The following is a 22,825-nucleotide window of genomic DNA, read 5'->3' on the forward strand; positions in this document are numbered from 1 at the left end:
CGCTCGCTACGATTTGGTGTGTTCTTGAGCTGCATCAGCTTGTCGACAATCTCAGCCTTGACCTCATCGTAATTGATAACATCCTCCATCTTTTTCTTCTCTTCCACCTCAATACTGAATTTGAGCGCAGCATCAAGATCACCGAGTAATTCATCGATAGCGGTAGGATCGACTGCAAAGTTGTACGCGATGTCGCTTCGAAACACGCCAGCTTCCAGAGCTTCGACGTGACCTCCGACGTAAGTCTCTGACTCAAGCAGATGGCCATTCCAGAAAGCTTCTTTTGGCGCTTGATGTTTGTTTGGTAATACAATGCCCTTCTGGTACGCTTGGACCATCAACAGCATCTCACAGAGAGTACCCGTACCCTTACGTAGCGCATCGTCCGGTCCAAGGGGCAAGATTTTGCACAACGCGAAAATGAAGGGGTGAACATACTTCATGTACAGGTAGTAAGTTGCGACGGCATCGGAAACGGAGTATTCGGCAAGAGTCTGAGGTCGCTCGGCTGCGTAAGGCGTCATGAGTTCGGGGTCAAGCTCGTCTGGATCGTATCCCAACTTGGCCATTGTGACGGCTTTCAAACCACGACTACCCTGTGGAAGATAACTGTCTCGACTGACCCAAGCAAAAGCATCCATGTGTGCGCAGTAGTCCGACTGATAAATGTCCTCGCTGTTCTTCCTGAACCCGATTTCTTGGTACATATCGATACCCTGGACGCTGGCTCTTGCCTCCACAAAAGGCCAATCGAAGAAGTCTCCGTTGTATGTGACCATGACTGTAGGTTTGGCTATTTTGATGTGTTCAAAGAATCGTTCCAGTAGGGCCTTTTCATCTGGTTCATTGAAAATCATGAATGGTCCATGGTATTCCGGTTTCGGTGTATATTCAAAATCCTGGATGTCTTCTGAGACAATCTCGCGGTTCGTAATCAGAAATCCCTGGCCGTCGATCATGTACGATACCATCATGATCTGGTCAATGGCTGCGTCGGGAAATTTCAATGGGAGCTTCGTCGTTTCGATATCGTAGGCCATCACCACAGGGTCCGCAGGTGTCAGGCGATCCTCTATACACTTTATGCTCACTACACCATGCTTGGCCTCGACTGTGTACCAGTTTCCAATTCGAACGTCCTTGTCGATGGCTACTCGTACGTGGTAGGGAACATCGTATTCCCGAATATCTATAATGAAATCGCTTGCATCAACGGTAGTCGTAAGTCGTTTCTCGTATTCGTAATCTTCATTATCGAAAAAATCAAAGTTGGCATTGCCACTGAGTAGTGTTAGCAATGCGTCACACGAAGAGCGAGCCACACTTACTTGGCCACCTCGGCATAGGTATCCATGGCGTTGACGTTCTTTTTGTTCTTCTCTACTATCGGAGCAACGCCTTTCCGCACAGCAAGAAGATCGTTGACATTCGCGAAGGTAAGCATTAGAAATTTTCTTCGGTAACCAGTAAGGTGGTTTGGCATGCTCAAGTCTTCTTTCTCTACGATCTTCACAGCCTTGATCAGGCCCTCGTATGCCCTTTTACAATATTCCTCCACGTCCTGTTCCCTCCCCTTCTTGACCGCTAGCAGGAAGTATGGGTCGTATTCGAGGGTCGCTTTGAATGTGTCTCCTTCTTCGCCAATGAAGTAGAAGTCAACACCAGCTCTGCCACCTGGGACATCTTCATCTTCGACTGTTGTCGAGTGCATGTTTACAAGCCATCCCACTCTCTTCTTCCCCGAATCGAAACGTGCGAAGCCCATAGTCTCATCGATGCGGTTCGCCAGGCGTGTAGATTCCAGCTTTTCGTTCTGTGAAGTGGCCTCTCCGCTTCGTAATGTCGATGCGTCAACCGTCTTGGGCTTGCGTGGGCCATAGGATGCGTTTCCATTCTTGCCTACCCGGCGAAAGGGCTGGCCTGCGCGTCGGGGCGCCATATTGTGCGGTGGGGGTGCAAAGTAGAAGAGTATTAAATGCTAATTATGAGAACTATGCAAAACAGGGTATCATAGGTATGGCGCAAAGACAGAAGAGACGTTGAATCGGCAATTGGTAGGGAGCGTGTGGTGCGCAGGGACTAGGAGAGTTGAAGGGCGGATGTGGATCTGCAAATGTCAAGCGCGACGCGTTGGAGCGTGTTGCGCGCTATTCCCTTCCCGGCAAATTGATTTTCAGCCACAAAGTGTGGCCGTGCACATATCGTGGAATCATGGATGCTGGATATTTTCGGCCCTATTCCGCTCTACCAGAAAGTGAGCAACCAACATCTTCCTCCCGCACCGAACGCGCCTATAGCAACTGCAAAATCTGCGCCATACCTCCATTCGAAATATCCACCTATAAACGCCCAATTCCACTCGCCCGCATCGTATCAACAGCTTATTTCTCGCCCCACCATGTCTGAAGATTCGAGGTCGACGGTTGACCTAAATGCGCTTCCACCAAAGCCCCGCGCGCCTGCAAATGTTATGCCCGGCGGTACAGCGCATACAGCAGGAGGTGAAAAGACATCGGATGCCGGTCCTACATACATCGACGCAGTACGAAGTCTAGGGCCAGAATATTACTTGAACTTTCACAAGCGACCGTGTGTACGAGACAGTCAATTGCAAGGGTTGACAGCCGGCTTTGCAGGAGGAAGCTTAGCAGCTATAATAGGCAGTATGTCGAGACTACTCAGGCTGGCACTCGGTGAAGGCTAGGTGTGGCACAATGCTAACGTTGGAACAGAACCCGTCATCACAGCTTCGAACTGGGCCGTAGCAACTTGGTGTGGTGTTTCTGTCGTTTCCTACCAAGTATGCCAATACTATCGCTCCAAAGAAAAGGCCGGAATAAAACAAGCACAAGAACTTATGGAGAAGAAGCGCGCGAGTATTGAGGCTAAGAAGGAAGCCAGGCGGAGGGCACGAGAGGAACAAGACCGGTTGGAGAGGGAGCAAAGGGCAGAAGAAGAAAGGAGAAGAAGTTGGGGGTATTGGTACCAGAAGAATATTAAGTTCTGGTAGCATATACAGGAATGTAGGATATAAAAAGGGGCGGACGCTGGGCACAGCATATGTATAAGAATGTGTACAATATGAGATATGATACGAGAAAATGGCTTGTGTGAATTATTTGGAGGATTTGACATATCCAACCGTTTCCAAAGAACTATTCATCGATAGCACTATGGACATTTCAAGACACAACCTTGTTGAAAAAACGGCATCAGCCTCGATAAGAAGAGCATGCATGAGTACTAGATATTACCGCTCATACGTTCTCTCCTGTTCGTCATTACAGAACTCCTGACCCGCAGCGTGGCACCACATTCTGTACTATCAACATTCTTTAGCCCGCAGTCTCTTCCAGCCCTAGCCAAGTTGGATTATACCACCGAACCGCCGGGTAACCAAGAAAGTGGGCGCAGAATATAGGCCCAGGAAACCACTCTTACAGCAACGACGTGTGTAAGTAATTAATGCGACACTCGGCCCGCATTGCAAATTGGCAGCCCAGTGCAGAGCGATTATTGCACGGCATGAGCCTCGCTGTGGAGCAAAAGCTCCAGAAGGTTGGCAACAATGCAGATCCTGCCATGGAAGTCGACTTCTCCGCCAATACGTGAAGGTGCCACTGAAAACTCATCTGCTAATCGTTTGATATCCGACCAACGTTTGATATTTAGCACGCTTCGCGCCATATTCTCACAATTACCAACTTCTCCCAGCCTGCTTTCTTGCCGCTCGATCCAACAGTCTCTGCCATCCATCCTGCCCCCCATTCTCTTATCCGCTGCTTAACTACTTCGGGCTTGTTTTGTGCACACAGCAGTAGGTAGGCAACTCCTCTATCCGCGCTCAGTATATCCGGAATCTGCTCAAGCATCCTGTTCGTTACCACCATGCCATCTTCACCTCCGGCGTAGGATAGCTCCAAAAGGTACGAATCTTGCTCAAATGAGGTAGCTTTCTTCCCCTCTGGGATCACATTGTACTTCTCGTGACTCGACAGATCAGGCAGCTCAGCAGGTACGTATGGCGGGTTGAAGATGAAGACATCGACAGTACCTGGACGAATTGCATTCGCCAAATCGCCATTTACGATATCCATGAAAATCGAGCGTTCCTTTTCTCTTTCTTGGATTGCATTTTGAACAGTGTGCGCAGCAGCGTTGCAGGCGAAGCTGTTGATATCAACACCAAGCGTCAGTGCGTCATGCCGACCAAAAATAGTTTGCGCATTCGCAGCAACAAATGCCAGTACAACTCCTGATCCTACGCCCACTTCGAGCACAGACTTAGCGACAGGGTAATGCTGGGTACTGTTGGTATGACAATACCTTCGAGCACCAGCGGCGGGGTTGAAGACGCATCACCAAATCGATCCTTTAGATATGTGGTTTCTGATGCAGATGAAATTGTGTCAAGCAGCAAATATGAGTCTTCAGCCGGTTCGTAGACGCGATCGAAACAAACGTGCGATGTCGAGGGCGTGGGTAGCATGGTTGTGATTTTGTTTCCAGATCGGAGGTGTGGCGTGTGGGGCCAATTGGAATGGAAGGAGATCTGGAGCACTCTAGTCTAGAAAGCCGAGGCTGAGGTCATCATTTCCTCAATACATTCCGTTTCCTTTACCGCAACGCCCTAGATATTATTGTTTTTACAAACTTTGCCGAAATGAGAGCTGGCATACGATTGTTAGCGACTGCGACTGATGCAGGTGCATCGAGACCCTTCAAGCCGGCGCCTGCGGCTTTGTTGCCGCCAATACCGCTCTACCGGCGTCTGCTAAGGTCACATCGAAAGAGGCTAGGCCCAGAGGAACGCCTGCTGGGTGACATGTATGTGAAGGCTGAGTTCAGAGCTCACAGGGACGTTGAGAACCCCGTACAAATTGTGAGTGAAGCCATCTTCACAAAAGGCGCACCACAATGCCAGCGAGCTAACAATCACAGATCGGCTTTTTGTCGGAGTGGCAAACATACTGCCAGATGCTTGAAGGAGATTCATGGAAAGACGCAAAGATGGATAAAGCAAAGATTGATAAAATGAGCGGCATGTACTAGCCTTCTCTACATGAGGCACTCCTAACTGAATCTTAGATCAACAAATCGGCCAGCTGTATGAGCTAATGCAGCAGATTAAGAACCAGGCGCAGGAAGACGCTGATGCCGAAGACGTGAGAGTAGTGGAAATGCTTGACAAGAAGCCCCCAACGGACCAGTGATTGCGAAATATTGAATTAAGCCACGCATCAACCATTCCGAGACAAACGCTAGAGACTTCACGCCTCAAAACGGGGACGTAAACAATACGCAATCTTGCTCCGTTTTCTCGCATCTAGAGAGATGCATTATATATCAGCAATATCATTACAGTATCCGACACTTCTGCGTCCGTTCCTGCCATCGCTCCTTCACTGCTATCCGGGGGCGCCAACGATATCACTGTCTCGAGGCCCAATTCATTGCCTACATGAATGACTGCTAGAGTTTGTATATCCGTACAGCATCTTGCCTGATCTCGAAGAAGTATCTGCGCATACAAACTCAACCCAGTATCACCAAAAGGTTTTTTCAGACATCGAACTTGGAGATATATAGGATGTGTGGATGTACCCTCTATGACTCGCCGACATGCGGTCACTCCTGGCTTTCTATGAGTCAGCCTTGTGGCTTTCTCTCCGACTTCCTCAATTGTCCCTATCGCCAGACTTACCAGACTCTGATTGCACCACCGTACACATGTCCAACGTGCAATGGTGGTTTTGCAGACCAAGAAACGATCGAAATGGTCCAGGGCCCTTGGGGCTGTAATCAGTTACTTCGAAACCATGTTGGGGGCAATCATGCAATTCCAGGCCAGTGGGGTAATGTTCAACTGGCTCTAAGTGGACCAGGAAGCGCTGCGATTAGTTGCGTTGCAACGGCTGGCAGTGCGTCTCACCTAAATAGCATGAACCGAGGCTTCACATACGATCATAGGCTTACAGGGCCATATGGACCAGCAATCATTCCGAATAGACCGAGACATTACGACAATGGGTATTATGTGGATGGCAGTCGCAAGAAAAGCAGGCACAAAAGTCATTACAAGTATAAGTACACCGACAAGCCTGCAACAAACTGCACAGTTATGTGAGGGGCTTCTACAGCAGAGGATGAGGGCACAGGCTTATTTGGAGAGTCATCATTAACCAGCTCAGCTCAGCGAAATGGGTCCTGCATTGGTGCGCAGAAGCAGATTTGGAGCAGCGGCCATCTAGGCGGGAATGTTAGTTAGATTTCAACGGCAAGCACATATAAAAACCAATATCTCCTGCAAAAAAAATTCTCTTCATCGCAAAGATTATCTTGATCTGAAATAGCCACAATGGGTTGGTGGTGGTATCGTGACCCGAAGGCGGTCGATGCTGGGAGCCGCGCTAAGAGTTGCTAGCGCGGTTTTCTACTCGCTAAACACCACAGTGGAAATTCGTGGCTCAGAACCTCAGCTCTTCGACAATACCACACAGCCAAATCGACATCCACAACCGTCGCCATGGCCAGTACGTTGACGAAGCCTCGCGATGGAGCGTACGACAAGACTAACACAGCTGCGCAGAATCCAAGAACTCGTCTCAGCACAACCAGTCCAAGAAGAACCACCGAAACGGGTACGCATCCCTTACCACGGTTGCACGCGCGCCATAATCCCCCCAGATGGTCCATCCATGTCGTTGGATCGAACGCTTGTCGATGAATGAATCTGAGAGCAACGACTGATTGATTGCAATACAGTATCAAGAAGCCTAAGACCCACCGTTACCCTTCGCTCAAGGGAACCGACCCCAAGTTCAGGAGGAACCACAGGCATGCGCTTCACGGCACCATGCGCGCTCTGGTGCGTAGCAACAATGCACTTTCCGAGGTCAGCTTCGGCCTGCTAACACCTGCACAGAAGGAGGTTAAGGAGGGCAAGCGCGAGAGCGCATAAAGGCCGATACGACTACGAGCGAGCGACGATGGCGGTTTTCGATTCCTTTATGAGACATCTGGTCGGCGTCAATGGCATTCGGACTTTCTTTGACAGCTTCGAACTCAAGGGATGGAAGCATGTGGCTTCACGCCTACCGCAGGCATGAACAATGAATAAGTCGAAAAGTCAGCTCGGTTCTCCCAGCGCACGCCTATCCATGTGATGTGTTACATTGGCCGACTCCTGGACAACGTAAAGCCAGGTAAGTGAGATGAGTGACCGAGGTGCAAACCTCAACCCAGCCATTAGTGTGTACAGCAACAGAGCTCTTCAATGCTCGACCTGCTGAAGGAAAATTATCGTGGCAAGAACAACTTACCCCATCATTACCAAACACACTGCCTTTGACCCGTAGGGCACGTGTGCATGAAGATGGGGTTACATTTTTCTTATGGTTCAGAACAGCTTTTACAAGTAAAACGGTACCGAGAGGTAGCGTATGAAGACTGAATATTAATATGAAACATGATTTACTTTCTGACCCTCTGGCATTGCTTGTTGAGGTGACGATTTTCCAAGCGCGTGTATTGCCGAACAGGTGGGGCAGCCGAGTGACCTCAACATCTACTCTTCTTCCCACATCCTCCCATCCCGCCATCCTTCCGTCCCTGCTGACCCTCTAGAGTCGATGCAAGAGCGTCAAGACTGCATACCAACAAGAATACGTTCCTCACGCTCTTGCACGTCTCACCGCAGAGGTAGGTCAGCCGAGTCCGTTCCGGTTCCCGGTCTGGTTGCACAGCCCTCTTGCAGCTCGATTAGCTGGCACCCGTCTCGTATCTTTGGATCTCGCCGTCATACCTTGCTTCTTTCTATCGCGAATAAAGTTGAAGCCTGTTCATGCTCTCACTTTTGCTATTATTCTCTTACAAATAGCCTACCTCTTATTCCTACGCCCGCTCTTACGTCACGCCTTCCAAACAGCCTACACCATGGCGACTCAAGCCCACTGCGCATACTGCTTTGAAAGCCTGGTTGCGAGCCTCGAGAAGCGGCCTGCCCTGAGTCTGGCCCAGACCGAAGTCATGTGGAGAAAATTCAACGCTGGGATAGAAGATGGATCTGTTGAAGCAGCAGGCGCATCGTTGAAGCCTGCTGCTATATCACGCATCCTGGCCTCGCCATCTTCATCAAGCAGCTCTTCAAGTCTGCCAAGTGCGAGTTCTACACCTAGTGGAGCTAGCGGCAGTGAAACAAACAGCAGCATGACAAGCCAAAACAGTAGCACAACCAACCTAGATGATAAGACGACGAGACAAGAACAAGAATCAGACTACGACGAGGATGAGGAAGAGGAACACCCTTTATTTGTAACCTGGAACACCATCTCACCAGGAAGTCAGGAAAGGCGACTTCGCGGCTGCATCGGCACTTTTGAGCCCCTCCCCCTCTCCACAGGCCTCTCCTCATACGCCCTCACCTCTGCCTTTGACGACACGCGCTTCCCGCCCATCACCAAGCAGGAACTCCCATCTCTCGAGTGCGCAGTCACGCTCCTCACGCATTTTGAGCCCGTCGACGACCCCATGGATTGGGAGGTTGGTATCCACGGCCTGCGCATCAGTTTCACGGACAAGGGCCGTCGCTACGGCAGCACCTACTTGCCTGATGTGGCGCGCGAGCAAGGGTGGAGCAAGGAGGAAACGATTGTTAGTCTGATGCGCAAGGCGGGGTGGGGTGGCCGCAAGAGCGAGTGGAGGGCTGTCAAGATCAAGGTTGTGCGGTATCAGGGGAAGAAGGTTAGTCTTGCGTGGGATGAGTGGAAGGCGTGGCGGGATAAGGTCACTGAGTAGATGAAGTATGCTCGTTAATCGGGGGGTTAATGAGTTCAGAGAGAGTTTTAATGCAGTAGTAGTATTGGTTTCATGAACTTTTGATTTTTTATTCTTTTTTGCTTGAACAATTATCTCTTCTCTAGGATTTCATACTTCTTTCCCCTTTTCTTTCTCTTTTCGGCGTTTACATAGAGATGCCATCCTCCATGCATATACATTTCTAGATCATATGGCTCTGGTAACTATATGCCGGGTTGTGGATAGAAACGGTATTTAAATTACACGACGAGTATCAACCGAGTTGGGCGGCGGAACATGCCGATACGGATGCAAAAAAAACAAAAAACTAAAGACTAAATAGAGTTATGTGTGGTTCCAAGTATCCCTGTGCCTGTTCGACATCGGCATGTGATGGAATAACGGTAGGATCCCGCCTTTTGTTTCTTTTTCTGTTTTTTTAAAAAAAGGAACCCCTTCAATAGCGGAATGTATGCACATGTGGTCTCGTTACGAGGGGAAAAAAGCAATACTGGAAAGGGAAACGTTATTTTATCGGCATGACAAGTGATGTGATATCCTTCGTGTCACACCGCCACAGAACATTCACATTTTACAATCACAAGTGCACAATGTGATTGGATTATTATCATTTTTATTAATTCTCTGCGCCTTCATTTCGTTACCCGCATCCCCCTGATTCAAAAAAGGGGTGCTAGGGGTATCATTATGCCAAAAATATCCATCCAAATGCTGCAGCCACTACCAATAGAACGGCCGTTAAACTCTTCTTTTCCCTTGTCCATGCTCTACATCATTCACGCACATCTACATGACGTAGAGGAGGTCCGTGTCTGTTGTACCAGTCAGCATGTCTCCTCGATTAACCGTCAGGCCTACAAGACCTACTAAGTGGATGACTGCAGCTTAGTTGGGGTTTCTGTTGGTATTTGCCCTCGAGCTCGTCACGGATGCTGTTGAGCAGCTGTACATAGCTCTGGTTGGGGTTCTTGCGCAGTGAAGTAATAAAGGCCCATGACATGGCTCCGGTGGCCTCACCGCCAATGCTTGCATCGGCTCTGTTTGTTCAAGTCAGTATTCCGTGTTATGTACTCATTGTGATGGCACGAAACTTACGAAGTTTGGGTATCCTTGGATCCACTCCACATGATGACATCAGCGGGACTGGTCTTTGTCCTCAGGTTCTTTTTGTACACCTCGTCACCATTAATCGCCTTCTTGAACAAACTGGTAGCGCCGCCAATCATGCTGCCAATATCACCACGCGCATAACTCGATACAATGCCAAGCAATCCCTGGCCGGCTTCCTTGGCCAGGTTTGGCTCCTTGAGCACACCCTGGGTGGAGTAAATGTATGGGAGGTCGAGGGCGGAACCAGAGTGGCAGGAATCGAAAATGGCGGTCAGTCGGACTCCGGGTTGGAGAGGCGCAACCATGATACGGTGCATCTCGTCATCAACAATGTGGCCAGCAGTGCGGAAGTCCACTGGGTAAATCACTTCATCGTAGCCGTCGTCCTCATCACCGTCAAGGTCCTTTGTTTGACCGCCGTGGCCTGCATGAATGTTAGTATGTTGTGGTTGGATTTGCCAAGTTCAGCGCAGCGCACCTGAGTAGTGGAAAAACAAGGAATCGTTTGGCCGTGCGTCCTTGACCAACCAGTGCATCGCTCGTAGAATGTTTGCCTTGGTCGGCTGGCTCATAGGGTTTTGCTGGTCGTCGGTCAAGGTGACCATGTCCTCTCGCTTGTATCCGAAGAACTCGTTCAAGTATGTGCTCATATTCTTAACATCGTTGATGCATCCTCGAAGCTGGCCTCGCTGGCCAAAGTAGTTGATACCAATCAACAGCGCTTTCCGCCGACCGTTGCATGCCGAGTATTGGAACGAGTAACCGTTGGGCGCGCCGTGGCCGAAGTTCTGAGCGCCGCTGGGCGGTGGGGGAGGAGCAGAATGGTTTCCATGTGTCCATTGATTGCTGTTGACTGTGGGCATCATGCCTGTGTGCGACTGTCAGTTCTACCGTCTTGGTCCGGGTAGACTGGGAACTTGCCTGGCCGTGGAGGCTGCTGCGGAGGCTGTTGCTGGGGTGGACCTCCATAGTTTCCGTACTGCTGTGGTGGTGGTCCCTGTGCTTGTCAGCCTGTTTCTTCGGTTTCAATCTCAATATCCAATTTCCAAAATCCACTATGACTTTTGGTGTCTTCTCGACCAAGTGCTGTGCGTACCTGGTTGTACCCGTATTGCTGTGGCGGAGGAGTAGGCTGTCCATAGTTGTTGTATCCTCCGTACTGCTGTGGAGGCCTGAAATACGTCAGCGGGTTGTCGAAGAGCAGCCAGTTGGTGTCCACTCACGGAGGGCCGCCGTAGTTCTGCTGTGGCGGTGGATATCCTTGCGGGGGAGGTCCGCCATAGCCACCTTGAGGCGGAGGTGCGCCGTAGCCACCACCGCCGCCGCCGCCGTGATACTGCTGTCCGGGATAATACGACATGTCGAACTAAGAGGTGGTGGAGAGTGGAAGTCTGGCGTGTCGCAGTTTTGGCGGAGCGATCGTCGAGGAAATACCCGATTGGGGGGGATGGTGGTCAATGGTTAAAGAGGGATCGCCGCGGTGGGGGATGCTAGGTTGAGTGGGAAATGAAGAGGGTAGGGTGAGCCAGAGAAAGTCGCAGGATGCAAGGTGGTGTGCGGCTGACGGTTCGGTCGGCAGATGATCTTTGGAGTGGATACGTAGGGTAGCGCGGGGCGGCGGGCTTGGTCTTTTGCTGGTACGAACACAGTAGCAGTGGGTAGGGATGAATGGCTGGGTAAGGCCTGAGCTCTGACCAGCACCGACCCGAATTATTAACAAGCTTCCAAACCCCCTGGGCCAACTCGAGACACCAACACACACATGTATCTTGGCGGCTTAACTTCGATGAAGAAGCCGAGGGGGAGGCGGCAGGAGGAGCAGGAGGAGCAGGATGAGGAAGAGCAAGGAACAAGGAGCAACAAGCAACAAACATATACTACCACGCCGCGACCATCGCCTGACGAGCACGATTTCGGCACAGGGACATGAATACCACAGCCACCCGACGACATGCAGTGGGCCCACGGCGCTTCCTCCCCTGGTGCACGATGCGGCTTGACTTGCATGCCGCTATCTCCAGTCCCATCTACCTGCAGTAACTAACCATGTCCCAAGCATCTACTCCAACCTCGATCCGCCAGAGCAACCGAAACAAGCGCAGCTAACGACTTGCAACGTTTCGCTGTCAATTGGCGTACCTACCTCGTATTTCTTCTACCATTCTTATCTCTGCCTCCAACGCTGGTAGACTAGGTAGACCATGTCCAAGTCAGGTCCAACGTCCCGTTCCTCGACCGAAAAACACCTTCAATCCAGCGCGATCCTACGTGTCTGTCACCATCTGCAAGTCCATGCCCCAGTGCCGTGTCTCATCGGACCTCTGCGCTGCCATTTGTCCACTATCACGCTCTGCTTAATTTACACTCGTGGGGTGTGTGTGCATTGGGCCGCTGTCAAGCCTCCTCGTGGCTTGACGTCGTGGCACAAGGCGGAGCAGACGGCATCGCCGAAGAGCTCGAAGCGAGCCTTCCGTGAGAACGGTTCTGGAGAGCCGGGGGGTGGGTTGTGTTGCTTAATGTTTACCGACTCAGTGGGTAGCACGCAACTGCGAGTGTTACTGTGGACATCGAGTCGTGTTCTTTACCAAAGCACCCAAACTTTCCTACGCCTTCTCGCAACCCTCCCCCTCCCATCAAATCCCCTTCCGCCCACAAAACCTCTCAATTTCCATCGGCCCTTCTTTCCTCTCGTCCCTCGCCCTACAGCCATGTCTGTTTCCGCTCGCCTATTTCCGCCCCCCCTTTAGTCGATTCCAAACCTCCGTAGCGACGCTGCTGACAACCCCCCTGTCCCTGCTACATTTCCATTTCCGCTTACAGATACCCGCATACACAATACACCCTTTCCAACTCAGCTCCAGTTCCCAATCCGTCCACAACACCCCATGCCAACTCACCTTTTTTATCCAGCCCTTTCGCAAACACACGCTCTCGTACGGCCGAATCCAACTGCCGCACACCCTTCCTGCACTCTAGCTCCATCCAGAAAACCTCTTCTAGGACGGCGCTAAAAGGGTCCAGCCCGTCTGGTGGCTTGCGCTGCCTGTTCCACGCCAACGGCGAGGACCGAGGGCTCGGACGCGTTTGATTGGGACGTTTTTTCTTGCCCTGTACGAGTTCGTCCCCCGTGGGTGCATGGTGCCTCTGTTTGAACCATCGTAGCTGAATGATTAGTCTTAAGCTAGCATAGCCGAGCGTTGCAAGATGCCCTACTCGATGCACTTGACCGACGGCGTCGGTATGCCCTACAGCCTGCTAATGCAGTCATCCATCATTTTTAGATCATAGACATGTCAGAAGCATCTTAGGTATCACATCCAGCTGTCAAGCGCGCGGGCAGTGCCTGTAGTCGTATGGGTCTCGCAACATGGGGTATATAGTATTCGAACAAAGCTTCTCTCGTCCCTATTGGCCAATCCTCGTCCATATGAATAAACGCTCAAACCAAACAGTACGAAAAATAGATACCATAGATGCACCATCAAGTTTCCCGAGTCCGACGCAATGCTAAAAAAAACAGGAACCAAGAAGATACATGGGGTCGGCGTCTCAATTCTAACAGCTCTAACGATCATTGTACGCAATCGTTTGAGAAAAAAAAGAAAGCGGAAAAGAGAAAAGGAAGAAAGAGAAGAGAATCAAAAAGGAGAAAAAGAAGAAGAAAAGCATATCGAAACGTACAAAATCGTACATATTACATTAAAGTGTTGAGGGGCTTCAAGCCACTGAATGAGGGCGCTGTTGTCTCAAGCTCGGTCGCGACGAATGGAGAAGCCGCAAACGCCGTACTGTGCACCTTAAAGGGGTAACTGTTCATAACAAAGATTAATCATCAGTATGCACAAAGCCATGTGGTAATGGCCTTCATGCATGTGAAAGGGTAGAAGGGGTGGTCAGGGTAGGACTGGGTGAGGTTTCGGATGGACAAGGCTTGGAGGCTTCATTCGCACCATCATCCTCATTGAGTTTGCCACTCGACTCCCCATCCTTGTTCGTCTCGTCCGCTTCTGCTTCGCGAGCTTCGCGCTCGGCATAGATCTTCTGTTTCTGGGCCTGTGCATTGGCTAGAGTGTCAATGTACGTCCGGAACTTGACGATTTCCCGGAGAAGGTACTGCGACTTGCGCTCCCAGTTGGCCATGGCTTTTGCCGCATTGGGGTGGCGAGGAGAGAACTGGTTTTGTTAGTCAGCAGCTGCTCCGAATACGAAAGGTGGCAAGACTTACCGCTATAAGCAGAGGCGCTCTCAATTCATTGTGATGGGAGAGCTCGTTCTCAATGTTCTTTACGTAATCAGTCAAGGCTCTGAGCTGATCCACCTCCATAAGAGTGCTAGCCATCATGCTCGACGCCGGTGGGCTCCAGTCAGAGAGGACAACCTTGTCACCAGGAAGCCTGGGTTTGGGGGCGCCAGTGGCATGGTCCATCGAACTACGAAGAGAGCTTGTGACACTCGGACGAGGCATGTGCCCCTGCACCGACGGTGTGCTGTCCCTTCGAATCAAGGCTGGGTTGATGACGTTCTCACCCCAGCCATACTCCATGCTGCTGACACCACCAGTCAGGGGCTCCTTGGAGAGACGGGCAGACCAGTAATTGACAGTACACACAAATTCCCGGCAAATGTCAGGGGTTCCAACTTGAAATAAATGGACGGCGCCGTTGGGAAGTGAAAGAGCGAAAACATGTGGCCTAGTCTTCGAGTATCCAGGAGGTGGTAGTGCGCTTGCAATCGTCTGTCGCAGTTGGAAACTGTCCAGGGCCTCGGCATTATCCATCCAGTTACCACCACCTACGACACCACCAGTTGATGGTTTCCCTTTGCTCTTCTGCCTCGCTGCCTTGGAGTTCATGCTGAAAGAAAACAGGCGCATGCAGCCTTTCTCAACCACTGCGAAGCACTCGTTCCAAGTGCGGTCTTTGGCTTTCCGACCCACTGTTTCGAGGTGTCGTTTGTGCTTAAGAATACCTTCTTTCGCCCATGGCGCTCCAACAAGCTCAAGACTCTCATCCTCCAAGAGAGGAGCGACACGAGAGAATTCTTCGTCGCTGGCAATAGTCATGCCTTCTTCACGAATAATGGCTTGGCTAAGAGCATTGGCAAAGCCGATAGCTTGCTGGTAATCGCCATGCGCGAAATGAGAGCCAAGTGAATCCACTGACATTGATGTGCCGGTCTTTCCGTACGAATATCGACTCCAAGTGCTGGAACCAGCAGGGCTCCATACAGATTGATCATCCAGACTTGTGCGGCTTGATGCGACAGTAGACGAAGGGTACAGTCTCTGTTTTGAGCGGTTCTTAGAAGCCCAGCGGTTGCCCATGCTACGCAAATCATTCTGTGATCTGCCTCGGTAACTAGTATTGTCCGAAGGCGCTTTGCTAAGCACACTTGGGGTCCGACGTAGCATCCCAGTAACCGAAAGATTGTTGTTGGAAGGCTGATGATGAACGACGAGGTCCGAGGATCCATGGAGCGGCAGGCGTTGTTTGCGGATGGAGTCGTAAAATTCCTTGAGCACTGTCTCAATCTGCATTTCCCAACCCTTCATGGGGCCATTGTAGGGCGTGTTGACGAGCGTGTTAAACTCTGATCCTGTGCCGTCATAAGAAACCAGTGTTTCGCTGCCGCTCTTAGCAGGGGGTCGAATGGAAAGTCGACTACGGGTCTTCCTAGCCTCAGCGGGCTCTTCGGAAGCATCTCCAGTGAAGTTAGTGACTTCAGGACCGGGAGAGTTTGGTTCCGATCGTTCATTCCAGGGCAAGGAAGGTCTGCGGAGATGGGTCGACTGCGGTCTTAGTGTTTCTTCGCCAGCAGCCTTGACTGCGTCTTGGCATACACGCACAACAGTGGGAAGCGTGTTGCGAACAAATTGACTGCGGGTCATCCTTGATTCAATGTCGGCCAAATGTAGGTCCGTGTTCAGAAGCAAGATGGAATAGCAAATAGTATGCACCACATCTGGAATCGGATTAATCGTGTGTACCCGTTTGGACAAGAAGGTGTGCAGGTTACTTACCGACTGCCTTGAAACCATGGTTGCTGTTGCACTCACACCAGCGCTCTGAAAGGCTCATGAGAATACGATCAACCTGTTGAGTTTCGGCCTTGAGGATAATCTTGCCGCAAAGGTCACGCATGGCAGCGAGGATGTTGAATCCGGTCCAGTCGAATAGATCCATAAAGGCCTTTCGGGTCCGTGTGCTTGAAAGGGTGACATCACCCAACATGGCAGCAGCTTGTGCCTTGAGACCAGAAGATTCGTCTCCGCTGTAGATTTGCAATGCACGTCCACGCTCTGCGTCAGTAGGCTCACTGTGCATCGATCGGTCTTGAACAGCCGCAGGCATGGTGTCGGATTCAGAGTTTCGGCTTTCTACCTGTACGATGGGAAGTTCAGTTGCAGAGTGAAAAATCTCATTGGGCGTGGTTGGCGTCCGGGTATCAGGAGAGCAAGGCAGCGACTTTTCAAGTGAGAGCTCGGATGAGCGTGTGCCTTCCAAAGGAAGTTTCAGATCGTCAGTAGTATCACCGAGAGTATCCGGCACGGTGGTGTCGAGCCATACACGCTTTGAAGCTGCACTCCTCTTGCCTGACGAGTAGACAATGTCTGATGATTCGGTAATGATCCAGCCGTCGTCCTCGACTTCGGATGCCGACTGTGAAATAGATCCGTTTCTCGAAGTTGGGTTCTCATGGGGTGATAGTTGGTCGGGCCGCTGATCATCAGCCGGCTTGCTCCTTCCCTCTGCCTGTTTGGGCAATGACCAGGTGGGGCCCATGCTCGCTTTGTGCACATCATCTGCACCGCTACATTCTCCTGTTGGTGTTGCACGACCACTCTGATCCTCATTACCGCTGCTACTATCCGCAAGGAAGCTGTCTTCTTGTGGAGCCAGGGCGGCTGATTTGCCGTGTTTCATTTTGAGTTTCAGCTTGGGTGTATTTGCACTATTCAAATGAGAGGCCTTGAATTGTTCATGGCGAGATGCAGGTGGCGTCTGATCGTTGCCAGGAGCGTCAGCGTTGACCGTGCGGACAGCTGCGTCCTTGTGGGGCTTGTAGTTGGGAGAGAAGCCTTGTGGTCGCTCGCTGTCTGCAACGTCATCCCCAGACTGTTGTTCATCTCTCGGGACTCTGTCTCCGGTGCGTCCTGACTCGTTCAGGTAAGGGTTCATAACCTTGCGCAGACTGCTTATACCTGGACTGGGTTGCGCAGGTAGCACTGGTCTCGGCGGCGGCGAATGCTCAAGATTCATGACCGGGGGCCTTGTGTTTTCAGAAATTGACTTCTTGCGACGCCTGAAGAAGGACGAGGGCTTCTTGCCTAGTGTTGGTGGTTGTGACAGCGGCTGCGTGTCTGCATGCGAAGATGACGTCGCGGTTTGAGGAGCCTTTGCTGACGTCTTGGTCTGGACGGGAGCTTGGCTGCCAGTGTTTGGTGTTGTGCGCGGTCGGTTTGCCGAGTATATCGAATTGACATCTGCGGCTTGTGGTCTGCTGCTGGGTGCCGGCGTTGGCTCGGTTTGCGACGCGTTTGACAGAGGTGGCGGGTTTTGCTGTTGCGGCTGGGGCTTTGCAGAGCCTCCGCCAAAGACACGGCGGAAGAAGCCAGGTTTGGAGGCCGCTGGGGGTTGCGGAGGAAACAATGGTACTCTAGCAGCTACGCTCGATGATGGTGCCGATGAATCGTGCCAGGCCGGCACAGGGGGAAGTTCTCGTAATCTGCTCGCGTTGACAAACTCCTCCGCCTGTGCTCGCATGCTTGGCCCGGGTTGACTTTTGTTTTTGCGCAAGGTCTTGTAACTAGTGTTTGAGTGGACGCTACCTCTGCGTCCGGGCCTAGGGCCCTGTGGTACTGCGTAGGGGGGTTGCGGGGGAAGTGCTAGCGGGGACTGAGGCGCTTCTTGGACCCTTCGAGGGCCAGCTGGAATGGTGGGCTCAGGTGCTGCGTCGTAATCATCGTGGTAATTCTGATAGGCGACCCTGCCTCTGTCCAAGACCGACTCCACTTTGAGGGGTGAGATACGCCCCCGATCACTTGCATTGCTATGATCAAAACTCGCAGAGCGCTTTCCAAACCCGAGCCGCTGGTTGCCCAAGACACCAGACTGGCCAAAATCCATGCTCGAGGATCCGCTACCCATGCTGCCCTTTTTGCTTCCCCCTCTCAGATGCCCAAGCTGCCCGTATGAGTTGTTGAGTTGTCTGCTTGAATGAATGTCTCGTGTGCTCCCCTTTCTCGAAATGGGCATGCTAATGTTGTTGCTGCTGTTGCTTCGGCGCGCGCGAGAGTGGTGCGCGGCGTATCGCGAGTGGTCGTCGGGGTCGTAGTCGGAGGAGCGCGACGATGTGTACGTGTGGCCTCGATGGCGCGCGCCGGGTGGGCGAAAGGATGTGTCTCTCAAGAAGAAGTCGTCTTCTCCGTAGCCTTGGTATCGAGGCCCTGAGCTGCCGCCAAACAAGCCTCCTGAAGAAAACTGATCCAGTGACAGAAGCATATTATCCACGACCGAGTCTCTAACACCGGCCTCTGTGAATGACAGGTCATGAGAGTCGCGCACGGGATTGTGCTTTGCGTTGTCGCTTAGGCGGTCGACTGGAGTCGCATCGTCAAAGAAAGTCTCCTGCTTCGGCTGGTTGGTGTTGAGCGCCCTCATTGGTTTGTTCGATCGGTTTGTCCTCGAGGGACCTGGAGGTGTAGAAGGTGGACCGTCAAGGTACAAGTGGTCGGCCATGGCTCGATGCGACGAAGCGAAGATGTCGGGGTGGTGCAACCTTCCACACTCGAGCAATGGAGCATGCTCCGGGGGTGCCCTGGTAGCTTTCCGCCCAAGAGACGGGAACGATTGGAAGCCTTGAGGCACTTGGCGTGGCAGCAGATGGCTCGGCCCAGAGAAGTTAAAGCTCAGTAGCGGAATGGAGCGTGGATACGGCCGTCGGGTATCGTCGTCGATGTGGCATACGCAATGTGCTGTGTATGTACAAAAGGCCTGCACAAAATGCTAGGGGCGAATCAAGGCGTCTTGCAATGGCATGACACGCGCAGCAAACAGTCGGTCTAAACTAAGTTTACGCTGAAGGTTGCGGGGGGTGCTTCAGGGGGCCCAAACGGTCGATGTTCTCGTGGTGTTGCACGATGTAGCCAGAAACAGCCACGCGCAAGCACTAACAAGAACTGGGGGCCCAGCGCGCATACAACGGCGTCGGGGCGGAATCCAAAGTAGGCAGTGAGAGAGGAAGGGGGGGTCCGCAGGGTGTAAGTTGGCTGGGGTATGTAGAACAAAGAGCCGCGGGTGGGTGGTATCGCGACCAGATGCAGAACAGCAGTTAGTAGAAAAGAAAGGGCCGTTCGCCCCAGGGCAAGTTCCAATGCACGAGGGACGCAGAGCAGACTAGGAGCTTTTGAGATGGAGGTGCAGGCGATCCAAACCTTGTCATGGCATCCCTGACCATCCGTCGAACAGATTCAATGGCCATGGTCGCGGCCACGAGTCAAAAAAGTCTTGGGAGCAAGCACGCCCTGACCCGCTACCAGGACGAGATGCGAATACAATTCCCGGGCTCCAAATTGCTCGCTCGCCAGTCAAGAGGGCGCACCACCTCCTGGCACAGACGGCGGAACCTTGCAGGGGGGCTGGGCAGGGGCCTCGGCCAGGTGTAATAGGTAGACTTTGCCTTTCGTGACAACCCATACTGCTTAGTTTTCTTTTTGTTTGTAGGCTCTCTTCTCGCGTGCGCGTACTTGGTTACTTAGAAGCCGACCGGCCGCCCCTTGGCTCGGCAATAATTAATACTATGCATTTGAAAAAGAACCGTCTGGCAGTCCAATTGTCGTGATTGGATTGTAGCACAAAGCTAGCTAGCTCCCTTAGGCGCTCGGCACAAAACCGCCGACCTCCACAGCTCAAGGCCTCTTGTTCTAGAAGCCATCTTTCCGTGGCTAATACAACAACATTTGGGATCAACCTGTCTCTCTGGTTCTGCAAACTTACTTATCCGAGCTAGATAGATTGTTGGGTTGCTTTTATGCGCTTCACATCAATTTTACAAGCCGAATCTGCATGTCCACTGTACAGCTTCGGAGTTTAGCATCAAACCAACCAACAATAGAAACTCACACGGGCCGTACAAACAAAACATAGCAGCGTAACAAAGTCATGCTTTCAAATGACAGGCTGCACCTACGCGGAGAACACCTCGTAGGGGAAAAACCAATACTCAGCTACATCACATGTACTCTGGAGATCGACGACGTACTAGCAGCTAATCTCACTATCATCAACCGCAGTGCATGGTTTCCCTGTGTCATTTGGTCCTCCGCACCCTATCGAGGCAGCACAAACATCTCAATATTCCGTACTGTCGGAATGTCACCCACGGTAGACTTTTGTCCCAGTGGACCAGCAAAGTCACATGAGAAATTGTAATGATGACCACTATCTGAAAGCGTAGCACACTAGTCGACGCTAGTACCTGTATGAACACAAACCTAGCTAGATATTTACCAAACCAACTAAAGTTATGGATGCAGGGTTTTAGAATATAGACGCGTACTAACCAAAGAAGGCGGCGCTTTGTGTGCTCGACTGTCATAGAGACAAGAAAGCGAGTATACTTGGCCTTTTGCAGTCTCTTGAATCCTCACATATCAGCATATTCAAGACTCCACTCAGCTTCATCCTACTCAACGTTGTGTCATGCATGTCAGACTAGTTCACAATTGAGAAACGGTAAATACACACGGGTTAGCTTCAACTACGGAAGACAAATACGTGTAAGCCTGCTACTTTTACATGTTAGATAAATTTCTGTCGGATCAGCGCCGGTTCGACTGGAACTGCTCACTACTTGCTATCCCAAGCAGTAGTATCAGCATGTAAACAAACACATAGCGGTGAACGAAAGCAAAAAAATATACTAAATGTAGATTGTATGCATGCAACCTCCCATGCTACCTTGTTCCTGCCAAGACAAAGTCTCCAGTATTCGCGGACAAATACCATGTGTATCTCAGTCATATTACCACCGCCTTGGCAACAAACACGGCATTGACACGAAAGACTCAGTTACCAGAAAACAAGAAAAGAACGCCAGTGCTTCCAAAATCCTCCCAAGCAGTCATCTCGGCGGGCGCGGTCACAAGCCGATAGCGCCGGCTGATGGGCTTATTGGCCGATGTACGGGATGAGCACCATCCATTGAAGCGGGCGGTCTTCCTGAGTCACGCATCCCAGCGAACGCGCAATATTGCTTACGACAAGTATACCGAACAACGGTCCCGGTCGGGAAGGATCACGAAAGAGGAGAGAATGGGAGGAAGGGGAGACACACCTAATATCCCGTCAGGCACACAACCTGCAGCCAGGCTTGCATAGCCTGAGACGATGGCTCACGCCTGAGGGGCCTTGCAACCCGCCCACTCGTCCCGCTCTCCTGCATATCTTTTGTTCTTTCTCCACCAAAACCTCTCTCTAAGCGCCCCCCCCCCTGCGCTTCGTTACAGCCGTGTGTAATTCCTTCTTTTGCTCGCAAATCCGTACTCAAAGTAACGCCAGCTATCCTTTTTTTGGCGCCCGCACAAGCCGAGCAAAAAGAGGCTTGGATGCAAACTTTACTTGCATGCGATTACTTGCATTATTATGATTGCGAAAAATAATAGCTCAGCACAAATATTGCTCCTGGCGAGTATCTCAACCAAGACTCTCCCCGTCATCCATACAAACAATGTCTACTTATCGCAGCACAAAGCAACAAGAATAACTACTGGCCAAACCTACATTACTCACTTGCCCCCTTGCAAGGCACATATTGACAAGGTATTTACTTACAAAGTCCGGCACAATGCATCCGAACCTGTAAAGATCCACGTTCCCTTTTACACATATACACACACATCCTGTATACGTCGCAGGGAACATCCCTTCCCACCACACCAAACATAACAACCGCTACTCATCCATCCCACACCCTTTCGCATACAGTAACTTTGCCCGAATCCCCCCAACCCCCAAAAAAATACGTCTTTTTCACAACCCAGACAGAACTGAATTCATGCCATACATCCCCCTTCCCTCCCCTCCTCGTGATATTTATTAACCTTTTCAATCACAAAACCCTTGTGAATTTTGAATCAGACACACAAGACAAATTAATTCCACATTTCACTTATTACGCAAGAAGACGGGGAATGTGTGCGTGTGTGTGGGAGGGGATCGGCAACAAGTACTGATCGTCATAACTTTCATTCCCGCTAATTAACCCCCCCATGGTCACACCCCCTTCCCCTTCCAATCCTCCTCTTCCCTGTCCGAGAGTTAAACGTGGCCGACTTTCATCGTTCGAACATCCCGGACGGTTCGATTGGCGAAAACTTTATATATAGTATGCGATGATATCACTTTCCTTTTTTTTCTTTTTTGTGCAAATCGCTCATTTCGTTTCTCCACAGGAACAAAGACCATCGATAACACCTGTTGGTGAGGCTTAGTGTTTACTTACAACCAAAAAAATATCCACACGTGACGAATTGCTTACATATTTGGCATTTTGCGATCTGAAACAAAAAGGAAAAAGCGAAAAAGAGAAGAAAATAACAGTGTTTTTCTGCTTTCTTTGGTCTTCTATGGTTCACTTGAAAAACGCTATATGTCTGGGGGAAAAAAGGTCTTTCGCTAATATGAACACTGGCTGGGCAAAGTAAAATAAATAATGCTCATTTAAAAATGAAAAAGAAAAGGAGTGTGTTAATAGTCATGAGCCACGACTCTCGCCAATGATGGATGTCGGTTTGCTGATAGACAACACGCGGAAAACGTTCGTCACGCTTGATTCTAATTGCAAAGGAAATGATATTCTTTCGAAGGATTGAAGTTCCCCGGTCGAATCGTTCCATCTG

General features: G+C 51.0%; 8 protein-coding genes across 8 annotated transcripts; 5 read left to right on the forward strand and 3 right to left on the reverse strand.

Annotated features, from left to right (window-relative positions):
• Positions 1-2,398: 2,398 nt before the first annotated feature.
• COCMIDRAFT_34080 (uncharacterized protein) lies at positions 2,399-3,010 on the forward strand (the record flags this gene model as incomplete). Its single annotated transcript, XM_007686832.1, has 2 exons — positions 2,399-2,663; positions 2,733-3,010. The coding sequence occupies 2 exons, from the start codon at positions 2,399-2,401 to the stop codon at positions 3,008-3,010; spliced, it is 543 nt and encodes a 180-aa protein (XP_007685022.1).
• Positions 3,011-3,668: 658 nt separating this feature from the next.
• Positions 3,669-4,489, reverse strand: COCMIDRAFT_87457 (uncharacterized protein; the record flags this gene model as incomplete). The annotated part of the gene is made up of 2 exons (XM_007686854.1): positions 3,669-4,270; positions 4,327-4,489. 2 exons carry the CDS (start codon positions 4,487-4,489, stop codon positions 3,669-3,671), a joined length of 765 nt encoding a protein of 254 aa, XP_007685044.1.
• Positions 4,490-4,663: 174 nt separating this feature from the next.
• COCMIDRAFT_34082 (uncharacterized protein) lies at positions 4,664-5,213 on the forward strand (the record flags this gene model as incomplete). The annotated part of the gene is made up of 3 exons (XM_007686833.1): positions 4,664-4,882; positions 4,942-5,041; positions 5,089-5,213. 3 exons carry the CDS (start codon positions 4,664-4,666, stop codon positions 5,211-5,213), a joined length of 444 nt encoding a protein of 147 aa, XP_007685023.1.
• A 377-nt stretch (positions 5,214-5,590) lies between these two features.
• Positions 5,591-6,127, forward strand: COCMIDRAFT_23764 (uncharacterized protein; the record flags this gene model as incomplete). Its single annotated transcript, XM_007686822.1, has 1 exon — positions 5,591-6,127. One exon carries the CDS (start codon positions 5,591-5,593, stop codon positions 6,125-6,127), a length of 537 nt encoding a protein of 178 aa, XP_007685012.1.
• A 351-nt stretch (positions 6,128-6,478) lies between these two features.
• On the forward strand, positions 6,479-6,961 carry COCMIDRAFT_87475 (uncharacterized protein; the record flags this gene model as incomplete). The annotated part of the gene is made up of 4 exons (XM_007686855.1): positions 6,479-6,533; positions 6,590-6,641; positions 6,766-6,868; positions 6,926-6,961. Coding segments are annotated over 4 exons (246 nt in total), but the record flags the coding sequence as incomplete, so codon positions are not given.
• A 974-nt stretch (positions 6,962-7,935) lies between these two features.
• Positions 7,936-8,796, forward strand: COCMIDRAFT_87489 (uncharacterized protein; the record flags this gene model as incomplete). Its single annotated transcript, XM_007686856.1, has 1 exon — positions 7,936-8,796. One exon carries the CDS (start codon positions 7,936-7,938, stop codon positions 8,794-8,796), a length of 861 nt encoding a protein of 286 aa, XP_007685046.1.
• An 862-nt stretch (positions 8,797-9,658) lies between these two features.
• Positions 9,659-10,790, reverse strand: COCMIDRAFT_87470 (uncharacterized protein; the record flags this gene model as incomplete). Its single annotated transcript, XM_007686857.1, has 3 exons — positions 9,659-9,854; positions 9,913-10,351; positions 10,406-10,790. 3 exons carry the CDS (start codon positions 10,788-10,790, stop codon positions 9,659-9,661), a joined length of 1,020 nt encoding a protein of 339 aa, XP_007685047.1.
• Positions 10,791-13,791: 3,001 nt separating this feature from the next.
• On the reverse strand, positions 13,792-18,665 carry COCMIDRAFT_34087 (uncharacterized protein; the record flags this gene model as incomplete). The annotated part of the gene is made up of 3 exons (XM_007686834.1): positions 13,792-14,100; positions 14,153-15,888; positions 15,947-18,665. The coding sequence occupies 3 exons, from the start codon at positions 18,663-18,665 to the stop codon at positions 13,792-13,794; spliced, it is 4,764 nt and encodes a 1,587-aa protein (XP_007685024.1).
• Between the last annotated feature and the right edge of the window lie 4,160 nt (positions 18,666-22,825).

Source organism: Bipolaris oryzae (genome assembly GCF_000523455.1).
Source record: "Bipolaris oryzae ATCC 44560 unplaced genomic scaffold scaffold_23, whole genome shotgun sequence".
Lineage (NCBI taxonomy): Eukaryota > Fungi > Ascomycota > Dothideomycetes > Pleosporales > Pleosporaceae > Bipolaris > Bipolaris oryzae.